The sequence below is a fragment of the Marmota flaviventris genome, chromosome 8, assembly GCF_047511675.1.
Source record: "Marmota flaviventris isolate mMarFla1 chromosome 8, mMarFla1.hap1, whole genome shotgun sequence".
NCBI lineage: Eukaryota > Metazoa > Chordata > Mammalia > Rodentia > Sciuridae > Marmota > Marmota flaviventris.
This window is the reverse complement of record NC_092505.1, coordinates 77,797,870-77,825,794: the sequence shown is the minus strand read 5'-3', so window position 1 is coordinate 77,825,794 and position 27,925 is coordinate 77,797,870. Positions and strand designations below refer to the sequence as shown.

General features: G+C 37.2%; 1 protein-coding gene and 1 non-coding gene across 2 annotated transcripts; one reads left to right on the top strand and one right to left on the bottom strand.

Moving 5' to 3' along the window:
* Nucleotides 1–22,135, top strand: LOC114098981 (transmembrane protein 45A-like). The gene is made up of 6 exons (XM_027943193.2): nt 1–117; nt 6,766–6,958; nt 8,205–8,411; nt 9,742–9,926; nt 16,362–16,507; nt 21,635–22,135. Exons 1-6 carry the CDS (start codon nt 1–3, stop codon nt 21,726–21,728), a joined length of 942 nt encoding a protein of 313 aa, XP_027798994.2. The 3' UTR covers nt 21,729–22,135.
* On the bottom strand, nt 17,007–17,113 carry LOC114099064 (U6 spliceosomal RNA). Its single transcript, XR_003583833.2, has one exon. It is a non-coding gene; the product is annotated as a U6 spliceosomal RNA (small nuclear RNA).
* Nucleotides 22,136–27,925: the final 5,790 nt, after the last annotated feature.

Below are 27,925 nucleotides of genomic sequence, written 5' to 3'. Positions count from 1 at the left end.
ATGGAGGACAAGGATAGCCAAAGGTTGATTCAGGTGTCCTTGTTAAGAGAGCTGTTGAGTGCAGCAACTCCCTTGTTAGAAGTGGTGCAAATGAATGTGACAACACTGTTGATTCAGGTGTGGCTGTTTCTGGGTACATTTTTTAAATAAGCTAGTTGACACTCCTGAGTGCCTATGACTGCCCTGAATCTGAAGGCAGTAGCTTTCTTCCCTGGATTGGGAGTGGGTAGATTAACAATGTATTTAGGAATCATGTCTCCACATTTCATCAAGATTAATGAATGTTTTTTTACTGGGACCTAAAACCGATTCAGGTTGGCTATAAGATGACATTAACTGAGAGTGAGATTTTTATGTCCCTAGAATGGGTTGCTGAAGCACTTGGAGCAGTTCTCCTTTCTGGATATCTTTAAATGTTTTTTAATAGATTTTTTTTTATTTTTAATTTTTGGATGGTTTAAGGGCTCCTGTACATCTCTCTTATATCTATTCTTTGCTCAAAAACATTCAGTTACTTCTTGTTTTTCATATAATTAAGTTGAAACTTCTTTTTTTTTTAAGAGAGAGAGAGAGAGAAATTTTTAATATTTACTTTTTAGTTTTCGGCGGACACAACATCTTTGTTTGTATGTGGTGCTGAGGATCGAACCCGGGCCGCATGCATGCCAGGCGAGCATGCTACCGCTTGAGCCACATCCCCAGCCCAAGTTGAAACTTCACCTGACATTTGAGGTCCTCCATTATCTGGCTCTACACCACTTTTAAAAAGAGAAATCAAAAAACAATTCAAGACTAACGAAAAACAGACTAGGTACTGAGGGGAGCATTCTCAATGCAGGGTATCCACACAAGATAGAGACTTAAGGATGCCCCCTATCATCATTCCAATTCAACATCTTACTTAAATTCTTAGTTTATGCAAAAAGACAAGGCAAGGAAATAGAAAATAAACAGACTAGAAAGGGCAAGCTAAAACTGTCTTTGATTACAGGTGACAAAATTATCTGTGTGGAAAATCCCAAAGAATCCACAACGACAAAACTGGAATTAATAAATTATTATGGCAAAGCTTCAGGATACAAGATTAATATATATTTAGTCAAATATTTTCTAATATAGAATAAAAAATTAGAGTTTGAAATTAAAAGCAAAACACCATTTACATTTACACCAATAAGAAAAGAAATACTTAGATAAACAATACACATTTATAAATATGAGCAAAACTATAAACCTCTTGTTCAAGAAATCAAAGATCTAAATAAATGGAGAGATAGTCCATATTTTTGGATAGAAAGAATCCATATTGTTAAGATATCCATTCTTCACAACTCAATCTATGAATTTAATGTAATCTCAAAATCCCAGCAAATTACTCTGTGGATACTGTAAGCTTACATGGAAAGGCAAAAGACACAGAATAGCCTGATCGATTGAAAAAGAACAGAGTCAGAGCATTAACATTACCAAGGTTTAAAGCTTAGTTTAAAGTTGTCATGATCAATATGGTATTGGTGAAAAAGTAATGAAAGATCAGTGGAGCAGAATAGAGAGCCCAGGGATGGACACACATGAATACAGTCAGTTGATCTTTGACAAAGGTACAAAAGCAAATCCCGAGTGAAAAGACAGTCTTTTCAACAGATGAAGTTTGAACATTGTACACCCGCTCTATTAGTTAATGTTCTCTAGAGAAACAGAACCAACAGGATATTTGTAGATATACAGGAACAGATTTAATGTGGTAATTTGTATGTAATTATGAAGAGGAAGAAGTTCCCTGATATATGGTGTCTGCAAGTTAGAGAACCAGGAAACCTGGTGATGTAGTTCAGCCTGAGTCTGAAAGACTGAGAACTAGGGGCCTGCTGATGTGAGCCTCAGAGTCTAACTCCTGAGAAGCAGGACTTCTGGTCTTTGAAGGCAGGGGAAGATAGATGTTTCAGCTCAGAAAGAGAGAGCAAATTCATCTCTTTTTGTTCCATTTTGGCCTTAAAGAAGGGATTGAATTGTTATACCGATTCGAGACCCTCAAATAACTCTCAGCCCACACATTGCCATTCCAATTAAGCCTTTATTGCTGGCCAGTGGCGGACACTCTACTCTCTAAAAGCGAGCTGGTCAGAGTGGCGCACCCCCTTCAGTTTTGCCTCATATTTAAGCCAAAAAAACCACAAAAGGGACATTTGGGGGTTTAGTCAATGCAAGCAAGCCAAGTTACAGAAGCGGGAGATTGCAGTCAGGTGGCGGGAGGCTTAGCCAATCATAAGCCCAGTTACCCCAGGAACAGAAACAAAGCCCAGTTAGACAGTTCTGTGTTCTCAAGGGTTTCCATAACAAAAGGAGAAACAACTTGCCCCAGTCATGACCTTTCTAGTTGACATGGCTGTTTCACAAAATGGAGTCACTATAGTCAAGACTTCTGTCTCATTACAGAATGATGCCCATCAATCCTATCTTCTTTAGTCTATTGTTTCAAATGCTAATCTTTATTGGAAAACCCTCATGGATAAAGGCCCAAATAGTGTTTTACCAGCAATCTGGGCATCTATTAGCTTAGTCAAGTTGACAGATAAAATTAACAATCACCCCCACATGTAAAAAAGAAAGAAAGAAAGAAATCTACACAGACCTTATATATTTCACAAAATTAACTCAAAATTGATTATTGAACTGAATATTAAATGCAAAACTATAAAACTTCTAGAAGACAACAGAAGAAGTTCCAGGTGATCTTGGGCATGACAATGAGTTTTTAAAATATAATATTAAGAGCACAAAATATAAAAGAAAAATGTATATGTTAAACATTGTCAAAATTAAAACCTTTTTCTCTGTGGAGGACAGTGTCAAGAAAGCAAAAAGACAGGCCAAGTAAAAAGAAAGCAAAAAAATGAGGAAAGTATTTGCAAAACATATATATAATAAAAAAATATACATTTAGAACATTAAATACAACTCCTAAAACTCACCAATAAGAAAAACAACCCGATAAAAATTGAGCAAAAGATCTGATAAGACACCTCTCCAAACAAGGTGTGCTGATGTTAAATCAGCATATAGGAAGAACATCTTTGATAAACCCAGCCTAATTCCCTCTTCAGATCGGGAACCATCTCGTCACAAAGGCATGAAAAGAATTTGTGCTTTACTATAAATTTCTGCGATTTCTAAACTTGCTTGGAACGCCTGCCCATGCCTTGAACTCACCCATGCCTGGTTTTTCCTGACCAGATAACAACCCTCTCTGAAACCTTAGTGGCACCTCATACATTCTGATGCTGGAATCCAAATTTATTCCCTAAGTGTTGAACCATTTAGACCATTAACCTACTACCTGCCTTTGTATTATGCTTGTCAAAATCTTGTTATCTGTAAGTTCTCAAGACAACCCCCTTTTGCAACTTTTTGTTCTATAAAACTGTGCTCCTAGAGAGCTGGGGTATTATCTTCTATTCCCATAGATTTTGGGAGAGGGACAGTCCCAACTGGTCGGAATAACAAGCTTGCTTTAATCTGATTTTAATTTGATTTAAATTGGAGTCGGTGGTCTTTTCTTTGCGTTATGGTTTAACATTTTATGTCATTAGGGAATTACAAATTAAAATTATAAGGGATACCAGCATATGCCTATTAAAAATGATACGACTCAAAATACAACATAAAATAGTGGTGAGAATGTGGAGCAACAAGAAGTCTCATTCATTGCTGGGGGAATCTGATATGGCTAGTTTGGAAGACATTTTGGCAGTTTCTTACAAATTTGTTCTCCTTGATATCTACTCAAATGAGTTAAGAACTTATATGTATACAGAACCCTGCACATGAATGTTATTAATAGTTTTATTCATGATTGCTAAAATTTGGAAGTGTGTCCTTTGAAAGAGAAATGGATTAAAAATAAAAACTGGTGCATTGACATAATGGGATATTATTCAGTGATTAAAAAGAAAAGCACTCTCAAGTCACAAGAAGATATGCAGGAAACAAATATATATTGCTAAGTGAAAGGAGCCAGTCTGAAAATGTTACATACTATATGGTTCTAATTATGTGACATTTTGGAAAAGGCAAAACTATAGAGATAGTAGAAAGATCAGTGGTTGTCAGGAGCTCAGGATGAGGGAGGAAGGAATAAATAGGTGAAGCACAGATTTTAAAGGATATTATTTATGAAATACTATCATTCTGGATATATGATATTACCAGTGTACCAAACTCATAGAAATATTAAACACAGAGTGATTATAACAAAAATCATGGACATCAGTTAATAATCATGTATCAATATTGGTTCATCAATTATAACAAATATACTGTACTATTAGCAAGAATTAATAAATGGGAAACTGAAGGGTGGGAATAGTGTGTAATATCTGTTCAATTTTCTGCAAATATAAAACTACTCTGAAAAAATAAAACCCATTGCTTTAAAAATATAGTGTAAAGAACTATGAAAACTGTGAATAAAAAATATGACATACACTCATTTTAACTATGTAGACATGGTGTTTTGTATAATTTTCTTCCAGGTGTACTTATGGTAAATCAGCATATAGGAAGAACATCTTATGTCATAAGGGAATTACAAATTAAAATTATAAGGGATATCAGCATACACCTATTAAAAATTATATGACTCAAAATACAACATAAAATACTGGAGAGAATGTGGAGCAAGAATAACTTTTTTAAGTAAAAGAAATAAAATATTACAGTTTACGTATCCCTTGCCCCGTCCCATTTCTATTTCTCTACTCTCTCCTCAAAGGAAACCATTATTATTTGTGTGCATCATTTCAGTTTCTCTTTTATACTTTTACATTTATATATGTATATGAACAATTAATCACATTCAAGTGTTTAACAACAGTATATGATTGTACCAAAATACAGCAGTATTTCACATTAAGCATTATCCACCCAGTTGAATGCTTAAATATCTCTTCATGTTGTTAAACATAGAACTAATCTTTAAATTTTAAAATGTTTCAGCTGTTGTACCACATTCTAATGTATAACACACTATTTATCAATTTCTCTATAAATTAATGTTTAAATTATTTTCAATTTTGTGTTACTACAATTAATGCAGCAATGAAAAAAGTTTTTGGCATATACAAAAGAACACCTGTTAAGAGTTTTCTGGGGTATGTACTACAAGTTGGATTGCTGAGTTGCTGGGTATATGTACTCTCCACTGTCTTACTTATCGTCAAATTGCTTGCCAAAGCAAATTTGCATTTCTCTTAATAGTGTATGAGTGCTCTTTTTCTTTTTATTGATATTAAGAACCAAGTCTCAGAGAGGTTAAGGAACATGCTTCAAACCACACCATGAGTCAGAGTTAGGAAAAGAACCTGTCCCTAGCACCATGTTGTATAGAGTCTGACTCTCTTGGATGGCTTGGGTGATTCAAGGGTGCACTGCAATGAGTATCTGGGGTCTCGGTTGGAAATTTGAGACTTGTAGTGTTAGGGTCAATTTCACAGTATCCCTAGAAGGTTCCCTTTATATCAACTAGTATGGAAATAGCCCACAGGGGTATGCGCTGAACTGAGAGGCCCAGTTCTCACTCAAGGAGATAAGGAAGTCTGCTGGACCAGGCGGAATCCTAAACACCTCCTTTCATGAGTTTTCTTATGCCTAGCCTAGTATTAGATCCACAAGGATGGTTCTGGCCTGTCACTTCATTATTTTGTTGATGGTATAATACATTTGTTTGTTTGAATCAATTACTATTTCCATGATTAAAAATGCATAGAAATCAAGATTGGATTTTCTGTAGCACTGATAAAAATGGGGCGTATTTCTGGTTATTAGTCAGAGATAACTTTATAATGTGACAATAGTGTAAACAAATATTTACAATATGATTTGGGTTGGTATATATCTGGCTAAGTGGAGCTAAGCTATTTAAAAAATAAACCTCAAAGTTTCAATGACTTAGGGTAATAAAGGGTTGTTTCTTGGAAAACTGGAAGTAGACTGGTTGTTTCTTTTATTAGTATTGTGCATATTTTAGTGGGATCTGCTATGTACCCAAGGCTGCCAGGGTAAGGGATGAGTGAGGGAGAGAAGACGGGGAGGGGGGGGATGGGGGGAGGAATCACATAGACTTTATAGACACAGCCTCCAAGTGACATGCACCAATTTCACGTTTAATGCTGTAGCCAGAACTAAAACTAAAGTTTTAATCCAATTGGAGAAGAGGCTGGGAAAGTGTAGGGAGACGCACACACATATCTGATGAACATTGGTGGTCTCTTTCACACACTGGATTCTTTAAAAAGTTTGTAGGCAATTTCACATTTCAAATTTTAAACAAAAGGGCATAGTTTTATATTACTTTTCTTTAAATATGCACAAAGGCAACTGTATAGTGAAGTTCGTACTAACTTTTTAAGAAACCCTCTTGAACTCTATGTTAAAAACAGCAAAGCATTTACTTAATAGTTGTGAGATCTGGGCAAGTCATTTAACTTCTCTAAACTTGTATTTCAATTGAAAATGGAATAATAATTCCTCACTCAGAGTGTTTCAAAAATTAAATTAGAAACGGCATGTAAAACACTTGACCTAATGCCTAATACACGGTGTGTTAATGCAAATTTTTATTATCTTTTATTGGTATTGTGGATATTCTAGTGGGATCTGCTATGTACCCATGATCATCAGAAGTCAGTATATTCTACAGGAAAAGGAGATGTTTGGGCCAAGTTCCCAAAATGAAATGTCTTCTTCTGTTTGTTCTTCACTTTATAGGTCATTGGGGATTTCCCAGGTCATGCCCTCCCTGGAGTCTTCTTCTTTGTCATCGGTCTTTGGTGGAGTACAAAGAGTATTTTGAAGTATGTCTGCAAAAAGCATAAGCAGACCTGCTACCTTGGATCCAAAGCATTATTCCAGCGATTAGAATTTTTGGAGGGAATTGCAGTAGTTACCATGACATTGATTGGTGAGTGGATCATTTATGTGTTCTGTTTCTCCTTCTGGATATTTTCATGTGCCAAGAGAATATTCAATAAAAAGTTAAGAAATTGCTAAAATGAATTTTGTATTCAAAACACCTCTCAATATATATTCTAAATGTATTCTATCTGATATAATTTGTTAGGTGATAATTCGTGTTAATACAAAAGCGTATTTCTTAATGAATTCATCATGGTAGTTCATTTGCCTACTCAGCCAAAGTGAATCTTCTTTATAGAATGGATTGGAGCCTCTGAAATACTTTTAAATGAATTGTTATAAGCCTTGAAAGAACAAGCCCAATCAGAAACCATTTTGGATGCGACACCAAAATAATCAAGCATTCATGGGAAAGTTTCAATGATAAATTGTTGCTGATCAGCTGTAGAGAGAGTTCAAGGCTGAGGAAGACCTTGCTTCATGCATTCGTCCTTTTTTTTTTTTTTCCTGAATTGGAGGAGGTTAGGGCAGATAGCTTCTAAGAACTTCCCATTGCCCATGAGGATTCCATGAAGTGTTCTGTGTTTCTGGAGTTCACTGCAGTCTCTCCTCCATAAAAGGTAAAACCTCCCATTTTCCCATTAGATTTTTTTTCACAGTTTATTCATGATACAAGGCTTTACTATGACTATCAAATTACAGAGTAACTATTTCCAAATAGAGAGATTTCCTTGCCAAATTCTATAGATTAACAAATAAGGTAGCATCTCTAATGTTAATGTTTGAATAACTGAACTAACTATATGCTCTGTCTGGGCCTTCTCCGTTATCCTTAGTTGGAGAAAAGCTGAACTCTTGAGCATTTTTATTGGGAACCAAGGATAACTCCCTACTTTGTGGCAGCTACCCAAAGATGTAGTATCTAGGAAGAAAGTAATCAGCCTTTATAAGACTGATCTGGTAAATCTGAAACCCTAAATCATTCAGGATTTATTTTAATTGTTAGACAAGAATAGATAGTTGAACTCAAATCATCAGCATTGTAGAACTGAAATAGTTGTTTGATTCATATAATTGTCTGTGACTAAAATTGATCCAAACCAGCATTTGAAGTTTTAAAACAAGGGTAAAGCTCTAGTGCTAAGCTTTTAGGCAACAGTCTAGAGAGAGGAATCACTGTCATAACAGGACATCAGATTGCAATAGTCAATGGGAAAATCCTTCTGCATCTTCATGCATGCTAGACAAAGCTACAGAGAGGGTTGCTAAAACTGTAATATATTTCTCTACAGGTATAATTGGTCTACAGTTTTTTGCTGGAGGGCCCCACCTGATCATACAGAACGAAAGCCCATGGAAACGAGTGCTGCGTTTGCAACACTTGACCCTATATTTCTTCTTTGGACTACTGGGTGTGGCCAGCATCTTATGTTCCACCGTCAGTTCAATTCCAGTCTCCTTAATCAAGTTAATGATGTCAAATGCCTTCTTTGTGGAGTGTAAGAATGAGTATTTTTTTCTAAATCTTTCTCTATTATTGGGCATTTATGGTAATAATTAGTGTAACCTTTTATAATAATACATCTTTGCTGTCTTGGTGCAACTGTGATTGATGGGTATCTTGATGTGATTGTTCGTAATGTATTTTGGTGTCCTATGTAGGTTGCCAAAGACCTTCCTTACTGACTCACTTAGAACTGGGCAAGCATAGTCATTCAAATGTGTTTTATTCATATTTCACATCTGTCTTAAAGAACCACCTACAGTGTTTCATTATCTCTTGGTTGTTCCGGAAATTATTATTTCTACTTTTATGAATGAAAACTGAACTCAGCATAGAGGAGCATAGATATCCTGATGTGGGGCAGCAACTCACCACAGAACAGCTTTCACTGTCTACTAACTACCTTTAAAAATATTAATGAAATAAAACTCTGCAATTATGTGATAAGTAGGTCCAAAAATTCAGTCACATAAAAATATGAGGTCCTAATTTTGAGTGGTTATTGAAAAACAATATGTTTTATTCAGTTGTTTTCCCAGTTTACTATGTGGAAAAAGGAGAAAGCAAATGTTCAGGGATTTTTTTTTATTGCACATGTAAGAAATAGATTGATTACAGAACAACAAAAGTCCCAAATGATTAGAAGTTGGTTACACCCTAACTGCTGCCCTTGCCTCCCACATCTGAAGATGAGGACTTCTGCTTAATCCTCTATAGAACAGGACTGGATGAAAGATGGGTGCCAACAACCAGAAGCGTGGTTCTTGTTCTTTCCAGGTGTTGCTATGTTTGGAACAAACATCTGATGAAAATGACTAAGATGATGCTGGAATTTGTCCATGGAATGAAAAATGCAGTTAGTTACTATGTCTTGGGAACTTGTCATACCTGGAAGGTCCACCCTTATGATTTATGGATGTGTTTCTTTCTTCCCTGAGCTGGTTCCTCAGAGCAAGGCTTCAGCTTCAGCCTGCTCTTCTCTGTAGTCACCTTAATTACAGCTCTCTGCCTTATCATATTTATTATTCATCATCTTGTTTAGATGATGCTTTGAAATATAGTTAGTGGAGAATGTCATGATGTGTTAGAGGACAGAGTAAAGGTTGGGGAAGGGAAAGTATTAGATTTCAAATATTCCATTCTGAGAAGGCAACAATGACTCTGAAAATGCAAGAATGCATTCCTGTGGGAAGCAGTGGGGACATGCTCTTTTGGACAATTGTGTGTGTATAGAAAATTCTATGGGCAGAGAGAGGGAGTGAGACAAGCAGGGGGCAGCATTTGGTTTCATTGACAAAGACAAACTGTTCCCCTCCCTCTATTAGCTTTTATCTTCTACAACCACACTCATGGCCGGGAAATGCTGGACATCTTTGTGCACCAGCTGCTGGTCCTCGTCAGCTTTTTGACAGGCCTGATGGCCTTCATTGAGTTCCTCACACAGAAAAATATTCTTCTGGAACTCCTGCGGTCAAGCTTCGTCCTGCTACAGGGGAGCTGGTTCTGGCAGGTGAGTAAGGGTGTCCAGCTAATCTACCAGACATCTCTGACTATAACTTCTGTCCTCATTTAATGGGGCATTTTCTCCTAGACCTCCAGTCACTTCCCTCCACTGTGCTGTCTCTAGTGAAAATGTGGGTCTCTGAGAAGGCAAGTTATTTGGTTGGCACAGCAGCTCTGGTAGAGTTATTGTCAGAGCAGCTGGGCAGGAAGTAGGGTATGCACCTCTTCCTCACACACATAAATATCTTTTATGTAGGAACTCTGAGCAAATGCTGTTAGTCAAAAGCAGATCCCCATGCTACAGCAAATTACAGCCTAATGGTTACTGAGCTTAGGAACATATGGAAGGCAGGAAATAGGAAACTATTATTTATTGAGTAACAACTATCTATTGGCTACTGCACTGAATTTTTACACACTGTATTTTACTCTGTTTGCACAACAATCTGTAAGTTAGCTGATATCGTGTCAAATTTACCAATAGGAAGATTCAGAGAGACCTGGTTACTTTCTCAGGTTCACACAATATTGGAGCTAAGATATAAATCTGGATTTGTCTGACCCCAAATCCCAGGCTCTTTCTATTTTATGATGTTCACTCCTTAATCTCAGTGCATTGTTGAAATTTATCATTTCCAATCAGTGCATATATATTTTGTAGAGACTAATAAACCATAATCCAATATACATATGTATATGTAAAGAAAGTCTTGAATGGATGCAAAATGTGTTTTAATTAGGGAAGCCCTCTCAGAAGAGATGTTAAGTTGCCAGAGAGCAGGGACATGACATGATGAAGTTGTTTCAGGGATTTGCACTTCACAGTAAAGAAGCATTGGTAGGTGAGGGGAAGAAAAATAAGGTCAAAACAGGATCTGACAGCTGTGGTATTTAAATATGTGAGGGAGTAGAAGGGCTATTGGAGCAGAGGCTGGTAGGGAGGAGCCTAGATTCATGGGTTTTTTTGAAGAAAAATTTTATCAAAAAAATGACAAATGCCCTATAATGTGATAAAATTGATAACTGATAACTTTAACCAGCTAACATACAGAAATTGTCTTGTTAGATTACTTATCATTTACTGGGAAGGTAAACTGGGTAAATAGAATTGCACATAAAACACTGTTATGTACTCTACACCTCTTGATTGGAATGTTTTATTATGTGCATGCATAATAGTTTCAAAAATAAATTAAAAAGAAATGTTTTAGAAAGAGATAACTTGTACCTGAGAAGACACAGTGAGTTCATGACTCAGAGTATCTGATCTGCTGCACAGAAACAACAATGACAGATAAAATATTTTTTAAAAAACTTCTAGAAAATAAAAAAAAAAGAAAAATAATGAATGAAGAAGAAAATTAAAAAAAAAAACAAAAAACCAAAAACATCTAACTACGGGTGAGTCAAATGAACAAAAACAGGGCAAGAATCCTTGTGGTCCAGACGCAGAATAGGAACGCACATCAGGAACAGCGATGAGCTCCAGGTCTGCCGGGTTCAGGTTCAGAGCAAACAGTTGTGAGTGTGTTCTGGGATGAAGTCAGGCTCTTGGAACTCTTTAAGTTGTGTTGTTTGTAGAGTCTATATTCTTAATTGTTTTCCTTCGGATTTATCTCTGAATCAGTCTCCTTATATCAGAGAAAACATTTGGCATTTGTTTTTTTGGGATTGGCTAACTTCACTTAGCATTATCTTCTCCAACGCCATGCATTTACCTGCAAATGCCATGATTTTATTCTCTCTTATTGCTGAGTAAAATTCCATTGTGTATATATGCCACATTTTTTTTATCCATTCATCTACTGAAGGGCATCTAGGTTGGCTCCATAGTTTAGTTATTGTGAATTATGCTGCTATAAACATTGATGTGGCTGTTAAAGTTTTATATTATAATTGTGAATTTGTCAATTTCTTATTTTCAGTTTTTGCTTTGTTGTAAGCTTTTACTTTTCTTTTCCTAGTTTTTTTTTAGTATGTTTCTCATCTCATTTATTTTTAATCTTTTCTATTTAAAAAAAAACACATTTACAGCTATGAATTTCCCTCTGTATAGTACTATAACTTCCTGTTTGGGCAATTTTTTTTTATATTTTTTTATTGGTTGTTCAAAACATTACAAAGCTCATGATATATCATCCTTCATACATTTGACTCAATTGGGTTATGAACTCCCATTTTTACCCCAAATACAAATTGAAGAATCACATCGGTTACACACTCACATTTTTACATAATGGCATATTAGTGACTGTTGTATTCTGCTACCTTTCCTTTCCCCTACTATCCCCCCTCCCCTCCCCTCCCATCATCCCTCTCTACCTCATCTGCTGTTGTTCAATTCTCTCCCTTGTTTGCCCCCCCCTTTCCCCTCACATCCTCTTCTATGTAATTTTGTGTAACATTGAGGGTCTCCTACCATTTCCATATGCTTTCCCTTCTCTCTCCCTTTCTCTCCCCCCACTCGTCTTTGTTTAATGTTATTCTTTTCCTCATGCTCTTCCTCCCTGTTCTGTTCTTAGTTGCTCTCTTTATATCAAAGAAGACATTTGGCATTTGTTTTTTAAGGATTGGCTAGCTTCGCTTAGCATAATCTGCTCTAATGCCATCCATTTCCCTGCAAATTCTATGATTTTGTCATTTTTTATTGCTGCGTAGTACTCCATTGTGTATAGATGCCACATTTTTTTTATCCATTCATCTATTGAAGGGCATCTAGGTTGGTTCCACAGTCTTGCTATTGTGAATTGTGCCTCTATGATCATTGATGTGGCAGTATCCCTATAGTACGCTCTTTTAAGATCCTCAGGGAATAGTCCGAGGAGGGCGATAGCTGGGTCAAATGGTCCAGCTTTCCTGTTTGGGCAATTTTGAATATCGACATTTCCACGTACTTTCCCTTACAACTTATGAGTTATTTAGGATTGCCGTGTGTGTGTGTGTGTGTGTGTGTGTGTGTGTGTGTGTGTGTGAGGTGTATCAAACTCAGGGCTTTGTGTTTGTTAGGTATGCACCCTACCACTAAGATATACTCCCAGCCCTAGGAGTGCACTTTTAAGTTTCCAAACCCATTCTTTTTATTCATTTCTAATTTAATTTCTCCGGGGTCAGAAATTATGTTTTGAGTCTCATTAAGACTTCCTTTGGGACATAGTCTGATGTCAGTGGTAGTGGATACTCTATGTATTTGAAAAGAAAATATACCTATTCTTTGTTGGGTTCAGAATTCTATATTGTATGAATCAATTTTACATTGCTATAACAAATGCCTGAGATGATCAACCTGTAAAGATAAAGGTTTATTTTGACCTGGGGTTTCTGAAGTTGAAGTCTACAACTTGTTTTGGCCCTGCTGCTTCTAGGGCTATGGTGAGGCAGTACATCATGATGGAAGCATGTAATGGAGCAAGATCAGTTATCTCATGGTTGGGAAGTGGAAGAGAGACAAAGAAGGGATTGGGGTTCAACAACCCCCCTTGAGGATAAGCCCCTTGGTGACCTAAAGACCTCCTACTAGGTTCTACATCCTAAAGCTTCCACCATCTCCCAATAGCCCCACCCTGGAAGCAAGCCTTTACCACATGGACCTTTGGGGGGCATTTAAGATCCAAATTATAGGGTACATATATTTACTAGATCAATTTCTTTAAAGATATTTATATTCAAATAAGAAAAATAGTAAAAGCAAGAGAGAAAACTCAGAGACTTGAAGAATAGAATTATAAAGATAATAGTAGAATTAATCAAAGTAACTAATATTCAGTTAACAATTAATGATTAATTATGTTTAGAATCTGAAGGAATAAGCTGTGTTATATCTCAACTGAGAATAAGTCAGCTTAATCTTGTCTCTTTTGGTAGAGAAATAATATTTTCATATTTTCCCCAATGCTTTTCCAAGGAAGAGCTACAATGTTAAAGTCTTTGGGTATAAATTTTTGATTACTTGGAGGTTTTCCCACCTGCCAATAGGTCTAGACAAGTTTCCTGTTTGGTGACCAGCCAAATGATTTTGCAGCTTTAAAGAAGAGTGAATATTTAATACAACACAAACATATACAATGATAGGAAGTAATGTAACTCTCCAATTCTTGGATTCCTCTGAAACAAAAATATCTAGAAATGTAGGTAAATTTATTATGTTTTCATGTCTTGTTGGTATGTGTGGTATATATTTATGGCCAAGACTTAAGCTAACAATATTATGTTGTGATTTGCTTTTCACCATATTTTTTCTCTAAATATGGTCAATACTAAAACATAAACTATATATAGACAGATCAGAGAAAGTACCCACCTGGAATCTTGGAACCCTATGTAAGTAGATGTGAACTGCATGAGACCAGTGTTCAGAGTGGCTAGTTTTTTTTAATAACTCATATTTAAACGATTGTATAATCTGCAAACAGGGGAATTTTCTTCCCAGCCTACAAAAAAATGGTTTCCTTTCCATACCACACATTACATTTAAAATGCTTTCTCAATAACTTGGTCACATCATGCAATTTCAAAACTAAAAAGAAAATCTTTCATGACCCTTAATTCCATGAGTCACATTTTCCCAGTGTCTGTGTGGGAGGATATATCAATAGCTCATTTAGTACTTTGTCACTTCCAAGCTTCTCATCCTCCTGACAGCGTGGGGGACAATCTGGGGATGAGGAAGCTGCATCTCTTGTCCTCACTTCTCTCTTCTCTCTACTTGGGACAATGGTTTCCTTTGCTTCTCTTAGCTCTACTAACCCCACTTCCCCTCAGAGATTATTCCCATGACTGCCCAGATTCTGAGTCCAAACTAAAACTCAGACTTGCCTTGCCTTTAAGAAATACAAAAGTTGAATGACTTTGACACCTTGTCAAAAACCAACTGAGGGGCTCAGGATGTGGCTCAAGTGATAGCGCACTCGCCTGGCATGTGTGAGGCACTGGGTTCGATCCTCAGCACCACATTAAAAAAAGTATAAAGATACTGTGTCCACCTAAAACTAAAAGATAAATATTTCAAAAAAATCAATTGATACATGGATTTAATTGTGGACTTTCAGTTCAGTTTCATTGATTTTTTAAGTCTATCATTATGGCAATACCAGAGTTTTGATTACTATAGCTTTATAGGAAGTTTTGAAATCAAAAAGGTGAGTCTTCCCCCTTTGGTTTTCTTTTTTTAAATATTTTTTTAAGTTATAGATGGATGCAATGTCTTTATTTCATTTATTCATTTTTATGTGGTGCTGAGGATCGAACCCAGTGCCTCACGTGTGTGAGGCAAGCACTGTGCCACTGAGCCATAACCCCAGCCCCTGGTTTTCTTTTTTCAAGGTTTTTGTTTTGATTGGTTTTTATTTTTGTTTTCAGTTATCCTGGATTCCTCGAAATTCCCTGTGAATTTTCAGATCAACTTTTTTTATTTATGCAAAAAAGGCCATTGGAATTTTGATAGGGATTGCATTGAATCTGTAGATTGCTTTAGGTGGCATTTCAATCTCAATAGTATGAAGCTTTCCAGTTCATGAATATGAGATAACTTTCATTACTTTAGATCTTTGATTTCTTTCAATGTTGTTGTATAGTTTTTGATGTACAAGTCCTGAACCTCTTTGATTTTTTTTTTTTTTTTGAGGTGATGGGATTGATCCCAAGGCCTCTTGCATGCTAGGCAAGTGCTCTACCACCAAATTACTTCCCCAGGCATGTGACTCCTTGATTAAAGTTATTCCTAAGCATCCTACTCTTTTTCAGTGCTATTGTAAGGGTAATAGTTTTCTTAATTTCATTTTGGGGTTGTTCATTGTGTGTAAAAATATAACTATTTTTGTATGTTGATTTTGTATTTGCAAAACTCATTTATTAGCTTTAATTGTTTTTTTTTGGGGGGTAGGTTCTTTGGGATTTCCTATACATGATAGTATGTCATTTGTAAATATGGATAGTTTTACTTCTTCCTTTCCAAAAAATATCTTCTGTTTATTTTTCTTATCTAATTGCTCAGATTGGAATTTTTTAGTAAAATGATGACTAGAAGTGATGAAAGCAGACAACTTTGTATTATTCCTGATCTTAGGTGGAAAGTATTTGGTTTTTCACCATTGAGTATAATCTGTGGGCATTTATTTATTTTAAAGCCTTTTTGCACTCTAATCTTGAAATAGCATTATGAAACTGTACAATATAGAAGCCTAGGACATTCTGAAAGACCACCCATCCTCAAAGATGATCTCTGTTCATATTCTGAAAATTGATCATTAAATGTCCTTTTAATTTTTTTCAAAACTGTGACTTGGTAGATATTGTCAGTATTATTAAGACAGGCAGAAACATCTAATGTTTTCTCTGTGACATTGGAGATAATGGGAGTTATCTTAGTTGTCAGGCATTGTGAAGTGCACAATCTTTGGGAATATGGTTCATTATTTTAATGTGTGCTTTTTATTTTCAATTACAGATTGGTTTTGTCCTGTTTCCCCCTGGTGGACGTACTGCATGGGATCTGCTAGATCATGACAACATCATGCTTCTCTCCGTAGGCTTTTGTTGGCTTTACGCATTGGCTTTCATTGTCATTGGAGTGAATTATGCTTTTATCACCTGGTAAGTTAATGAATTTTGTTTATGAAAGTTCCATTCCTTGATATATGACCATCAAGACTTGATAGTGTTGAACTTAAAATTCAAAAGGTATTTTATTCCTTACAATCCCATAAGACAGGGTAGCATTGCAGAAAATTGTCTGTAAGTATAAATTGCCAATAGAAAGAATATGGTTGGTTTAACAGTTGGAATAGCTCAAGAGTATCTCTGCTGTGCCTTTGACCCATGCACCAGTGTCATGCCCACTGTTCTGAGTCTCCACGTCTTTGTGTATGCTGTTCCCTCTTTCCCACCTGCAGTGATTCCTCCATTTACCTATGCATACACCCTTAAATTATAGCATTTCTTAAGCTTGGAGCCATTTTTTAAAAATTTTTTATTGTTGGTTGTTCAAAACATTACAAATTTCTTGACATATCATATTCCACACTTTGATTCAAGTGGGTTATGAACTCCCACCTTCACCCCATACACAGATTGCAGAATCACGTCAGTTACAAAAAATATGGAACGCTTCACGAATTTGCGTGTCATCCTTGCGCAGGGGCCATGCTAATCTTCTCTGTATCGTTCCAATTTTAGTATATGTGCTGCCGAAGCGAGCACTTGGAGCCATTTTTTGACCAACTCATATGAGTCCCATTAAATTTGAATGCCTGGTTAACTTGGCATTGACTGTAATATTTCTAAACAGTGAATGATACACTTATTTTATAAGAATCCTGATACAACATTCCATGAACAGGTAAGGAGCAATATAACAGAATATGTATTCCTATTTCTCCTGCCTATTAGTTCATTAGTCAGGCCAATTATTTTTTCCATATTTTTTCATTGGTGCACTATAGTTGTACATAATGGTGGGATTTGTTATTACATATTTGTACATGCATACAATATAACCATGTAACTTTCAGATCAATTATTTAATCACAATATGTCTGTCATCTTGTTTGCAAAATTGGGATAATGACAATAACCTAAATGAGATCATGTATTTAAGCTGCTTAAGGCATAATAAGAACTCAATAAGTGTTATTGTTTTCTTGTTGTTTTTGCTCACCTCTTCCTGCTCTTTCTTCTCCTTCCTGTTTGGTATACAAAGAATGAGGTATAGATGATGCCTATGAGAAATTTTTAGTGCGCTAGTTAGGACTAAATTAGAGAGAGAGAGACAATTGAAATGCAATACAACAAATGGAAATAGTGGAAGAATAAAACACCGCTGGAGCTCAGGGAAGGCTCCTCACCATTGGAAGTTAAGTTGCAGCTTGAAAATAGGTAGGAATAAGGATGGGGTGTTTAAGGTTCCTCTTTATAAGGTAGTTAGTGCCAAGTCACAATTGGTTGATCCCAGTTACCAGCTATGAAGGCTCTATCTATCACCTCATCCTTCAGACTTTAGTGCTGATTGAAATGTTCTATCCCTTCAGAGCTCTATATATGCAGTGTTCAATATGGTAGCCACTAGTTACTGAGCATGTGAATTGGGGCTAGGTCCACATTTAATTTTAGTTAATCCAATTATCCATATGTGGATAGTGCTACCTTGTGGGATACTACACATCTAGCAGTTTCTCCAGATTTCTAGAATGCAGTCGCTGCCTATAAGCTTGGTGGGGTCTCAGCCTCTGCTGGAACCAGCTTTTCACTCTCTTTAGACATGGGTCCCAGGCCACCCCTCCTGCTCTGTGATTCTTTGTGCTTTATTGCTGAAGTGGCTCTGGCGCTAGGGTTCTGATTCATGAAACTTCCTTTGCCTAGCTCCAAGATGTCTTTGATGGGCTTCCAGGAGAAGACATCTACAGTGAGAGATCTGAGATGCTTTGGGTGCCCAGAGATTCTGCTCTCTCATTGTCTGCTTTCTACTGCTACTATTTTACTACCCCAGATATGATGAGCTCTTTGTTAAGGTGGGCTCTGCCACTGAGTGAAACTTGACTTCTTCCATTATTGTTATTCTAGGCTGACACCTGGACCTCATTTCCTTAGGGGCAGGGCAGTTTTCTGGAATAGTGCCAGAATTCAAGGAAATTCTCTACTTCATATCAGCTCCCCTTCAGAGCAAGACCACTGTCTCTCTCTGTTTCAGAAACCTTCAGATGTCTAATGAACTTCTTATCCACTTACTGTTCTCAGGAAACCAGAATCTCCATTCTTAGTTTTCCACCTCTCCCTTTCCCTGCTGCATGCTATTCCAATCCTTTTGACCAGGCAGTTCTCTCCACCTGGCATATCCACGTTAAACAACCATCTCTTTTATGGATGCTTCTGTGATCCCTCTAGCCCTTGCTCATCTCTCTTTCCTGAGTTTTTATATCACTTTAATCTCCACCAGATATTTTAACAGTTGTGACCTATCTGGTGATGTTGACTACTAGCTAATGTGTTAGTCTTATTAGCTAGCTAGATTGTATCTCCTTGTGACAAAGACTATTTTCATATTCCCACACTTCTTGACACATTGTCAAACATAGAGTAGGTGCTCAATAAACACTTGTTACTGTTTTAATAGATCTGTTTCAGAACTTCTTAAATATAAGCTTCATTTTCTCAGAAATCATGTTTTATATGCGTTTCAGTTTTTGTTCTCATATTGCTCCTGGAAAAATAAGACCAGGAGTTCAGTTTTTCTGAACTATTGTGATATAAACTAAAGCAATTGCTTAAAATATCATGAATATTTAGTGCTTCCTTTCAGTGACGTTGGATAATCCAGTCCTAAATTTCAGGCTAAGGAGTCTTGCAAGTCTACTGGTCTGGAATTGACTATGGAGTGATTTGGAACTTGTGCACAAGTGATGAAGTATCAGAACATTTTATCAAAATCTATTTGACACAACACCAAGATTGCCATGGAAGCATGACTATGTTATGGAACTGATCCTCAAAATTTCTGAAAGATGAACTTGTATTTCCCAGTTTTCCAGAGCAATAGTTCAAAGGTTGCCTGACCCAATCCCATGCCTGTAGTTTTATCATAGCTCAGAGATGACACGAAGTGTCAGAACATTTCATCAAAATCTGTTTGACACAGCACCAAGATTGCCATGGAAGCATGACTATGTTATGGAACTACTGATCCTCAAAATTTCTGAAAGATGAACTTGTACTTCCCAGTTTTCCAGAGCAATAGTTCAAAGGTTGCCTGACCCAATCCTATGCCTGTATTTTTATCATAGCTCAGAGGTGACACCTATCTGTTTGGGAATCCTATTATGTACTTAACTTTAACTGCATCTCACATTTAAACACCTCTCAATTAAGAGTCCCTCTCTATGGCTAAGGAAGTATTGGCATTTATAGACAGGTTTTAAAGCAGTGATTCACATGAGCCTTTTTGAAGAAGAAAATAGAGATGTTGGAATGCATTCATATGAGAGTTTCCTGGAAATGCACCCATTGTCTCAGCTCTAATCTTTCTCATATTAAATAAAGAGAGTATATGGGAGGAAAAATGTAGACATATACTGACCTGAGTTCCTGGGATTTGCATCATTCTAGTAGCCAGCAAGTTTTTTTACTTCTTCCTTATTCTACATCTCTCAATCTGCTACAGGCACCTGATAAAGGTGTCTAACAGCCTCAGCTTGTTGGCTTTTAGCAATATCCTGTACAACTCAAAGAGGAGGAATAGGTAATAGGAGGAGCCATTAGTCTCTCTACCTTGACATAATTTGTAAAAATCAGCCATGAATTATTTTATTTTCTACGAGAGTCTTCAGAAACTAAACTATTGGATTAATCCATTTCATTTCACATGTATTGAAGTTGTACAATGTGGAAATAATGCCTTTGACTTGTTACAGCAATTAACCTTTCATGAGTGCCATGACTTAAAAGGGTTGAGGACAGTGGGAGCAACATCAGTAGTCCACCAAGGCAAGTGATTTTGAGCAGGTTTTCTTCTTAGCTCTCAATTCAACAAACAGACGCTATGATTCTGCTCAGTTATTGTTATTTGCTGGAGGAGTCACTGCTAAGTTGGAAGTGACTGAAAAATCAACCACTGTGAATATGTGGGAGGTGTGAACTCCTGGCAGATTATCCCAAAGGGCATTACCTTGCCAGATGTGTATCAAGGCACTTTTATGTACCAGACAGTGGTCCAGACTCTGCCTGGGGTTAGGGAGCAAACACGATAACATTTCTTCTATTATAAAGCTTTAGTGGGATCCAGAGCACAGGTAAAACCATGTCATATTGACAGGAAAGACCAGAATTTCATCAGAAGAAGAAAGGCAGAAAATAAGGATAAATATGTGAGTAGGCTAGTGAAGTTTTTCATAAAAGGAAAATGATTTTGATGACTTGATTTGTTAAATTTTTTTGCATAACTCTGTGTGTTTTTGGAAGCTATATTTTATTGATGCACCTGAAAAGCTCGGCATAGTTCTTATTAGTAGTCTTTTGCTTTAACATCAGAATACTGAAGAGCCTGTGGGGCTTTTGCCACTAAGAAGCTTCAGATCTTCGAGTGTCAAACATTGTCATCGCTACTTCCCCCAAACCCAGTTTATATTCTCTTAACCTATGAACATGGTCATGGGGTGAAGAGAACTTCTCTGAACTTAATTCATCATGGACAGGGCCATCACATGCAGTTGAGTGGCCTTTGCCCTACACAGAAATATGTCTCTGAAGAGGGACATGGGGGCTGAATTCCAGGCTAGACTTGGCATGGGGCTTGCCTTGGGTGCCAGCCCTAGGGAAGGAGGTGTCTTCCTGCTTTTCCTTTACAGGAGTGGACATCTCTTTTGCAATCGCTGATAGCTTTTACAATCAATGATGGAGAAGCACCACTGATCGCAGTTTCATCTGGGTTTGCTGTAAGCCAGGGATTCTCTTTTGTTTGTTTTAGAAATGATCAAAGTTATCTTCTGATGCCCAATTAAACAATCACATACCACATTTTAAAGTCACATTTTTATCTTTTTACTTATAACCTGATTTAATCTACAAACATGTTCATGTAACTCTAAAGCCAAATAAAAACGATCTTCCTTTTTGGGTTGCTTCCCCTATTTACACACAAAAAAATCTGGTGGTTATTGCATTACAGATATATGCTACCCTCAGTTTTTATTTTAAACATTATCTAACAGAGATGGTTTTCTGTTTCCTCAGGTTGGTGAAATCTAGACTTAAAAAACAGTGCCCTTCAGAAGTTGGACTCCTAAAAAATGTTGAACAAGAACAAGAATCAGAAGAGGAGATGTGATTTTGATGGACATCTAGTCTATCTAGATAAACCTATTCACTTTTGCATTGTCTTTGCTCATGGTTTTGTTTCTTGACCTTTTATTGGAGATCAACAGGCAGAGGATGACTGTGGTTTGTATTTCTAATTTAGTTAAAGTATGGGAGTTTTAGTACTTTAACTTTGAAAATTCTTTGGGTAGTAAGTTCATTTGTACATCATGCACATCATGGTATTCAGGGACTAGAGTGACTTTTCTCACATCATGTATCATTTGATGTCAATAATATGAAACATACTGGCTTTATTTGCCTGTGGATATATTCAAGGTTCCTGGCCTTGCTACCATTTCTAACTTGTTGAACACAGAACTATACATGTTTATCTTGTTTCTGCAATGAGAAATAAATAAATGCAGTTACCTCAAATCCTTGTTTTTGTTATTGAGCTACACCTCACCCTTAGGTGATGCACAAGAAGCTGAATGACACAGAAATTCCTTTTGGTGACACAGCTCTCTATGGAGTACCTGAGTCCTCCCCTGGGAAATGTAGATCAGATGTCCTGTTGAGTTGTGTGATCTTCCCAAGATGAAAGCTATGGTCCCCAGTACACGTGGTTGCAAGACCACCAGAGACTGGGAAAGGAGAGTTGTGGTGTTGGCTGTAAGAGTAAAAAGTCATTACACCATAGAAGGGTCACCCTGCACCCCCTGGGTTAAAGTAGGTGAGGACTTAAAGCAAGGAAAAGGTTTCATAGAATACCTGGGCCAGAAGTCAGGGTCCTTTCCCAGTTGTGGGCTTCATACCTCTCAATCATTAACCTGCCTCCAGGTATCTAGTAATCGCCATGTCCTCTCTAAAGTGAGGAAATGTAATTGACTGCATCACAGGCCTTTTTCTGGCTGTCACATTGCGTGAATCTCAAAGTGGAAGCATGTGGACAGCTAACTTAACACAATGCCAGTCAGAAAGCCCAGTCTCTGCCATGAGAGAAGAGAGGAGGACTGCAGGAGTCCCCAGGAGAGGACTGACCCAAATGTGGAGGAAAGGAGGCAGCCTTGTGGGCAGCTGGAGCTAAACGTGGGCAAACTGAATCCTGAGGCCTCCCCTGGCATTCCAGAGCATGGCAAGTGCAGAAGCTGCCCTGTCTGGTACATATCACAGTGGCGCTGAAGACAGAGGTGAGCAGATTCCTCAGGCCCAAGAGCTAGACACATTCATTTGTTACACAAGGTTCGAAAAGAACAGGTGCCTAAAGGTTTTCTTAGTTCACTCTGGCATTTGAAAATGCCCACATGCCATAGTTCTCTGGGGATCATCTGTTCTGACCTACGTGTGTCCTAGATCTCAGGGTGCTCTTCTAGTCCAGCAAGATTCTATGACTGGCAAAAGAATGAATGAGCAATCAGCCACAGTTACTTAAAATTGGCATCACTGGTATCTAGGCTTGAGCAGAGACTCTAGGAATAACTACAATGATTAAGATGAAGTTGGTATGGTAGTTCACACCTGTAATCCCAGTGGCTTGGGAGGCTGAGGCAGGAGGATCCCTAGTTCAAAACCAACCTCAACCACTTAGAGATGCCCTGAGCAACTTAGCGAGATCCTGTCTCAAAATAAAAAATAAGAAGGTCTGGGATGTGGCTTAGTGGTTAAGTGCACCTGGGTTCAATCCCTGGGGGGGGGGGGAGGGGGGGGAGGAGAGAAGAGAGCGTGAGCACCTGGGATCTCATCATTGATACGTGTAAATATTCTAGAGCCTTTATGATAGAGCAGAATTGTCCATTTCTCAAGTCTCTGCACACAGAGAATATAAGAAAGATGTAACACAGTGAATTCTAGGATTTAATTCAAAGGCCACAGTCTGGCATTGTCTCTAGCCCTTGAAATGATCAATAAATTGGAAAATTTATCATATCTTTATCATTGTATTATCAACTTTGTATTTTACAACTACCATTTTTATGGAATGACACAAATTAGCAAATAGTAAGATTGAGCCCAAATAGGAAAGTCTGCATTTTCTTTACATCGTTCCATGAAGTCATGGGTCAATAAAGACAATCTATAAAGGTTCTAATCTATAAAGAATTATATTTCAGGGCTGGGGATGTGGCTCAAGTGGTAGCGCGCTCGCCTGGCATGCGTGCGGCCCGGGTTCGATCCTCAGCACCACATACAAACAAAGATGTTGTATCCGCCGAAAACTAAAAAATAAATAAATAAATATTAAAAAAAAAAAGAATTATATTTCAGCATATTTTCAGAAATCATGACAAATATTTTATAACAAAAATATAAGAGGTCTTCAACTTTAGATCATGGGATGAGGAAAATAATCTTCAGGCAATGCTTATCAACTCATATGTACGATGGGATCATTGAAAGCAATTTCTATGTGCCCAGCAGTGTGCAAGAAGCTAGGGACATAGTGATACTCAGGCCAAAGTCACTGTCCTCATCAGACTTACATTCCTACTGGAGAAACACAAAATATAAAGTCAGAAAATCTATAATTTGAGGCAATAATTTTAGATCAATAAAGTTGAGAAGGAGGAACAAGAATGATTGAGTTGGGGTAATGACACTTTTCCTTGGCTGGTCCTTTCTCAGAGGCATTTCTCTGACTACCCTAGGGAAAGTAGCATCCCAGCCTATTCCTCTCCATCATTATATGAAATTCTATTTTCAGAGCCTTTGGCTCTGCCTGGGAAGCCCTCATCAGAGAGCAGGTGGGGGTTTCCTCCTGTACTTTGCATTTTGTCTCAACTCTTCCAATCTCCTTGGGGCCTCATTCCTGAGGTTTTGCCACACTTCCTTCAGGGGACTCTCATGCTTCATTGCCATAACCAGAAGAATAAAGCCTTACAAGTCAGGGCATGATTTCTAGTGCTGTTGTCAGTGCAGCAAAACTGGGAGACATTTTACAAGGCAGATGAAACCCTGCAGATGGAAAGTCACTGTGATGACATAACACATGGCAGTGAGGGGTGGGGGTGACTATACAGCAATATCAGCCTTGGCTGTTGTCATGATAACAATTCCCCAGGGCTTTCTGTAGTCTCTGATCTCCTCTGCTTGGCCTGCTTGGCAAGCTCTGATTGCAGCTCATTGTTGAAATGGGACACTGGGACGTGACCATAGTGGCATTCTCCTTATCATTTCATCACTATAGGATGATGTACTGATTGTATCTTGAATGTGGATTAATAAGGTGAAGAAAGAATTACCAGATGATATGGGAACAATGCAGAAAAGGACAAGAAGTTAAAAAATCATCCCAAATATAAGGAAATGTTTGATAAACAGAATGAAAGAAAAGTGAATACACACAGAGACTAGACCCAGAAGTTCTTTATCTGTCTAGTGTGAAATTTATATGGAGAGAAATTAGAGAATAAAAGACAGGCATGAAATAATATAATTTCCCTTAAATAAATGTCAGTGAAGGTAGAGCTTTGCTTTAAACCTGGATAGAGTGTTCTTTTTTTAATTAAAACAATTTTTAGTTGTTGATAGACTTTTAAAAAAAAAGTTTATTTGTATGTGGTGCTGAGAATTGAACCCAGTGCCTCACACATGCTAGACAAGTGTGCTACCACTGAGCTACAGTCCCAGCCCCCAATGGGGTATTCTTAAGAGGCATGTAGTGGATAGGAAAATTGGATTTCTGGACAAACAACTAAAAAGTTAAAAATATTTATTCTTTCCTATCATTTTAAATTAAAATTTCAAATATTATCATTTTATTTTATTTTTTGTGCTGCTGGGGATTGAGCCCAGGCCTTGCACATGCAAGGCAACACACTGAGCTATATCACCAGCTCTAGTCCAGTTGGAAGTCTAAAAATTTAACACTTAATTTTCTTTTAAAAAATTTTTCTTTTTAGATATACATCATAGTAGAGTGTATTTTGACATATTATGCACACATGGAGTATAACATATTCTAATTAGAATCCCATTTTTGTGGTTGTACATGATGTGGAGTTTTACTGGAGTGTATTCATATATGAACCGAGGAAAGTTATATCTGATTCATTCTACTGTCGTTCCTATTCCCATCCCCCTTCTCTTCATTCCCTTTTGTCTATTCCACTGAACTTCTATTCTCCCCTTCCCCTTGTTGTGTGTTAGCATCTGCATATCAGAGAGAATATTTGACCTTTGGTGCTAGGAACTGGCTTAGTTCATTTAGCATGATAGTCTCCAGATCATCCATTTACCTGCAAAAGTCATAAAGTCATTTCTTTTTTTATGGCTGTATATATGCCACATTTTCTTATCATTTATCTGTTGAAGGGCCTTTAGTTTGGTTTCTATAGCTTAGCTATTGTGAATTGAGCAGCTATAAAGATTGATGTGGCTGATTTTAAGTCTTTGGGGTACATATGGAGAAGTGGGAAAAATGGGTCAAATGATTAATGCTTAGTTTTAAGGGGACTTTAATTCTGAGAACATAATTTTAAACTTAGATTTCCCTTTAAACATTTCCAATTGTGTTTGAGTTTAATGTTTTTAAGATCTTTCTTAAATATTTTAATGAACTGGCCAAGTTTCCCTAAATTCTTAATTTAGTCTTATGAATCTAATTATTAAACTTAACATAAATTTGTGGAAATTAAAATTTTCTTAAATATTCCAATACTGCATCAACTTAGTGAGATTTCATAAAGTCACCCTAACTTGGTCAATTACACATTTATAAACAGACCTTTTAAAACTAATCTGAATAGATAGCATGTTAAAATTATACATTTCTAAAATGCTATTCATATACCATTCCTTAACATGAAATATGGGATGCTATGTTTTTGATTCTCTTAAACATTTCTTGTGTTTAATTCAAATTCTTTTCATGTTAAAATATGTTCACTATTTTGTGGCCGACAGTGCTTGTGAGATTTAGACCCAGAGACAAGAACAGGACAGGATTCTCAAAAGCCGACCTAAGGACACCCCTGGATCCTATTGATAGTTATGCATTAACTCCTCCACACAGGTTGCATCCCAGCCTTCCTTGCACAGGTGTGTACCTTCTGGAGATGGAGTCATACTTATAATTACCTGTAATTACCTGTCTTTTCTGCCTACACATGATAATCTGCAACTCACACCAGGCCATCGTGTTGCTTCATGGGTTTCTTCAGTGCCTAAGAAATTTAAGAATATCTCCTTTGAAGTGAAAAGCCTGAACCTGAAGTAATCATGCCTTTCTCCACATTTATTTCCTAACTTGCAGGATTATTTAATTTTTACAGCTATTAAGGTGATATCCTAATGAATTTCAGGGCACTCTCTTGTACAGGTAATTCACCCAGGAGCTCTGAAACTGCACATCAGTAGTTGTCAATTTGTACTGTCCTAAAGCAGGGACCACATAGGCTTGTTGAGTGTGTTTTAGTTGTGGGAGGAAGTAATTCTGTGACTAGGATATTGTTAACAATGGAAGCCTCTTGTCTGGGTCCTCATGAACTTGGGCTTTTTTGCCTGGTGTCAAATGTCCTAAAGGGAGTTAGGTGGGGTAGAGGTTTTAAGTAAGAAGCTGTAGGTAGAGCCCAAATAACCCCCCATTTGCAGATAAGTGACTGAAGCCAAAGTACATACACACAGGAATGAGCTCACCCAAGTAATTGAGGGTCTTAGTGATTTCGAATGGAATAACTTATCTTCTGCTCAGGAGCACAGCCAGGTTCCCTTTGCTTCTGAGATCAAGTCCAAGTTAGTTAACATTATACCCAGAACTTTGACTGTTAAACAAAACAATTCCTATTGTTTGTAATTCAGAGAATGGTTATGCTTTCATATTATGCTTCTAACACAGTCCTTGACTTGTGCTCCTGAGCAGAAGATAAGTTATTCCATTCAAAATCGGTAAGACCCTCAATTACTTGGGTGAGCTCATTCCTGTGTGTTCTTTTTCTCAGAACATTTTTTTGACATATCTATGTTGTATTAACCATTCTCCTTCTCACTGACCTGTCAGCTTAACTCTGAAGCTTTTAGAGATCAGTTGAAAATTTCTTTTCAACCATTTCATACAGCCCTCTTCTGTCAATACATTCCTATAATAGGGAGCCCAAGACAGCATGGATCATATGCTTTTCAGTCCTCTAATTATCTTTTTTTTTTTTTTTTTAGAGAGAGAGAGAGAGAGAGAGAGAATTTTTTTTAATATTTATTTTTTAGTTCTCGGCGGACACAACATCTTTGTAT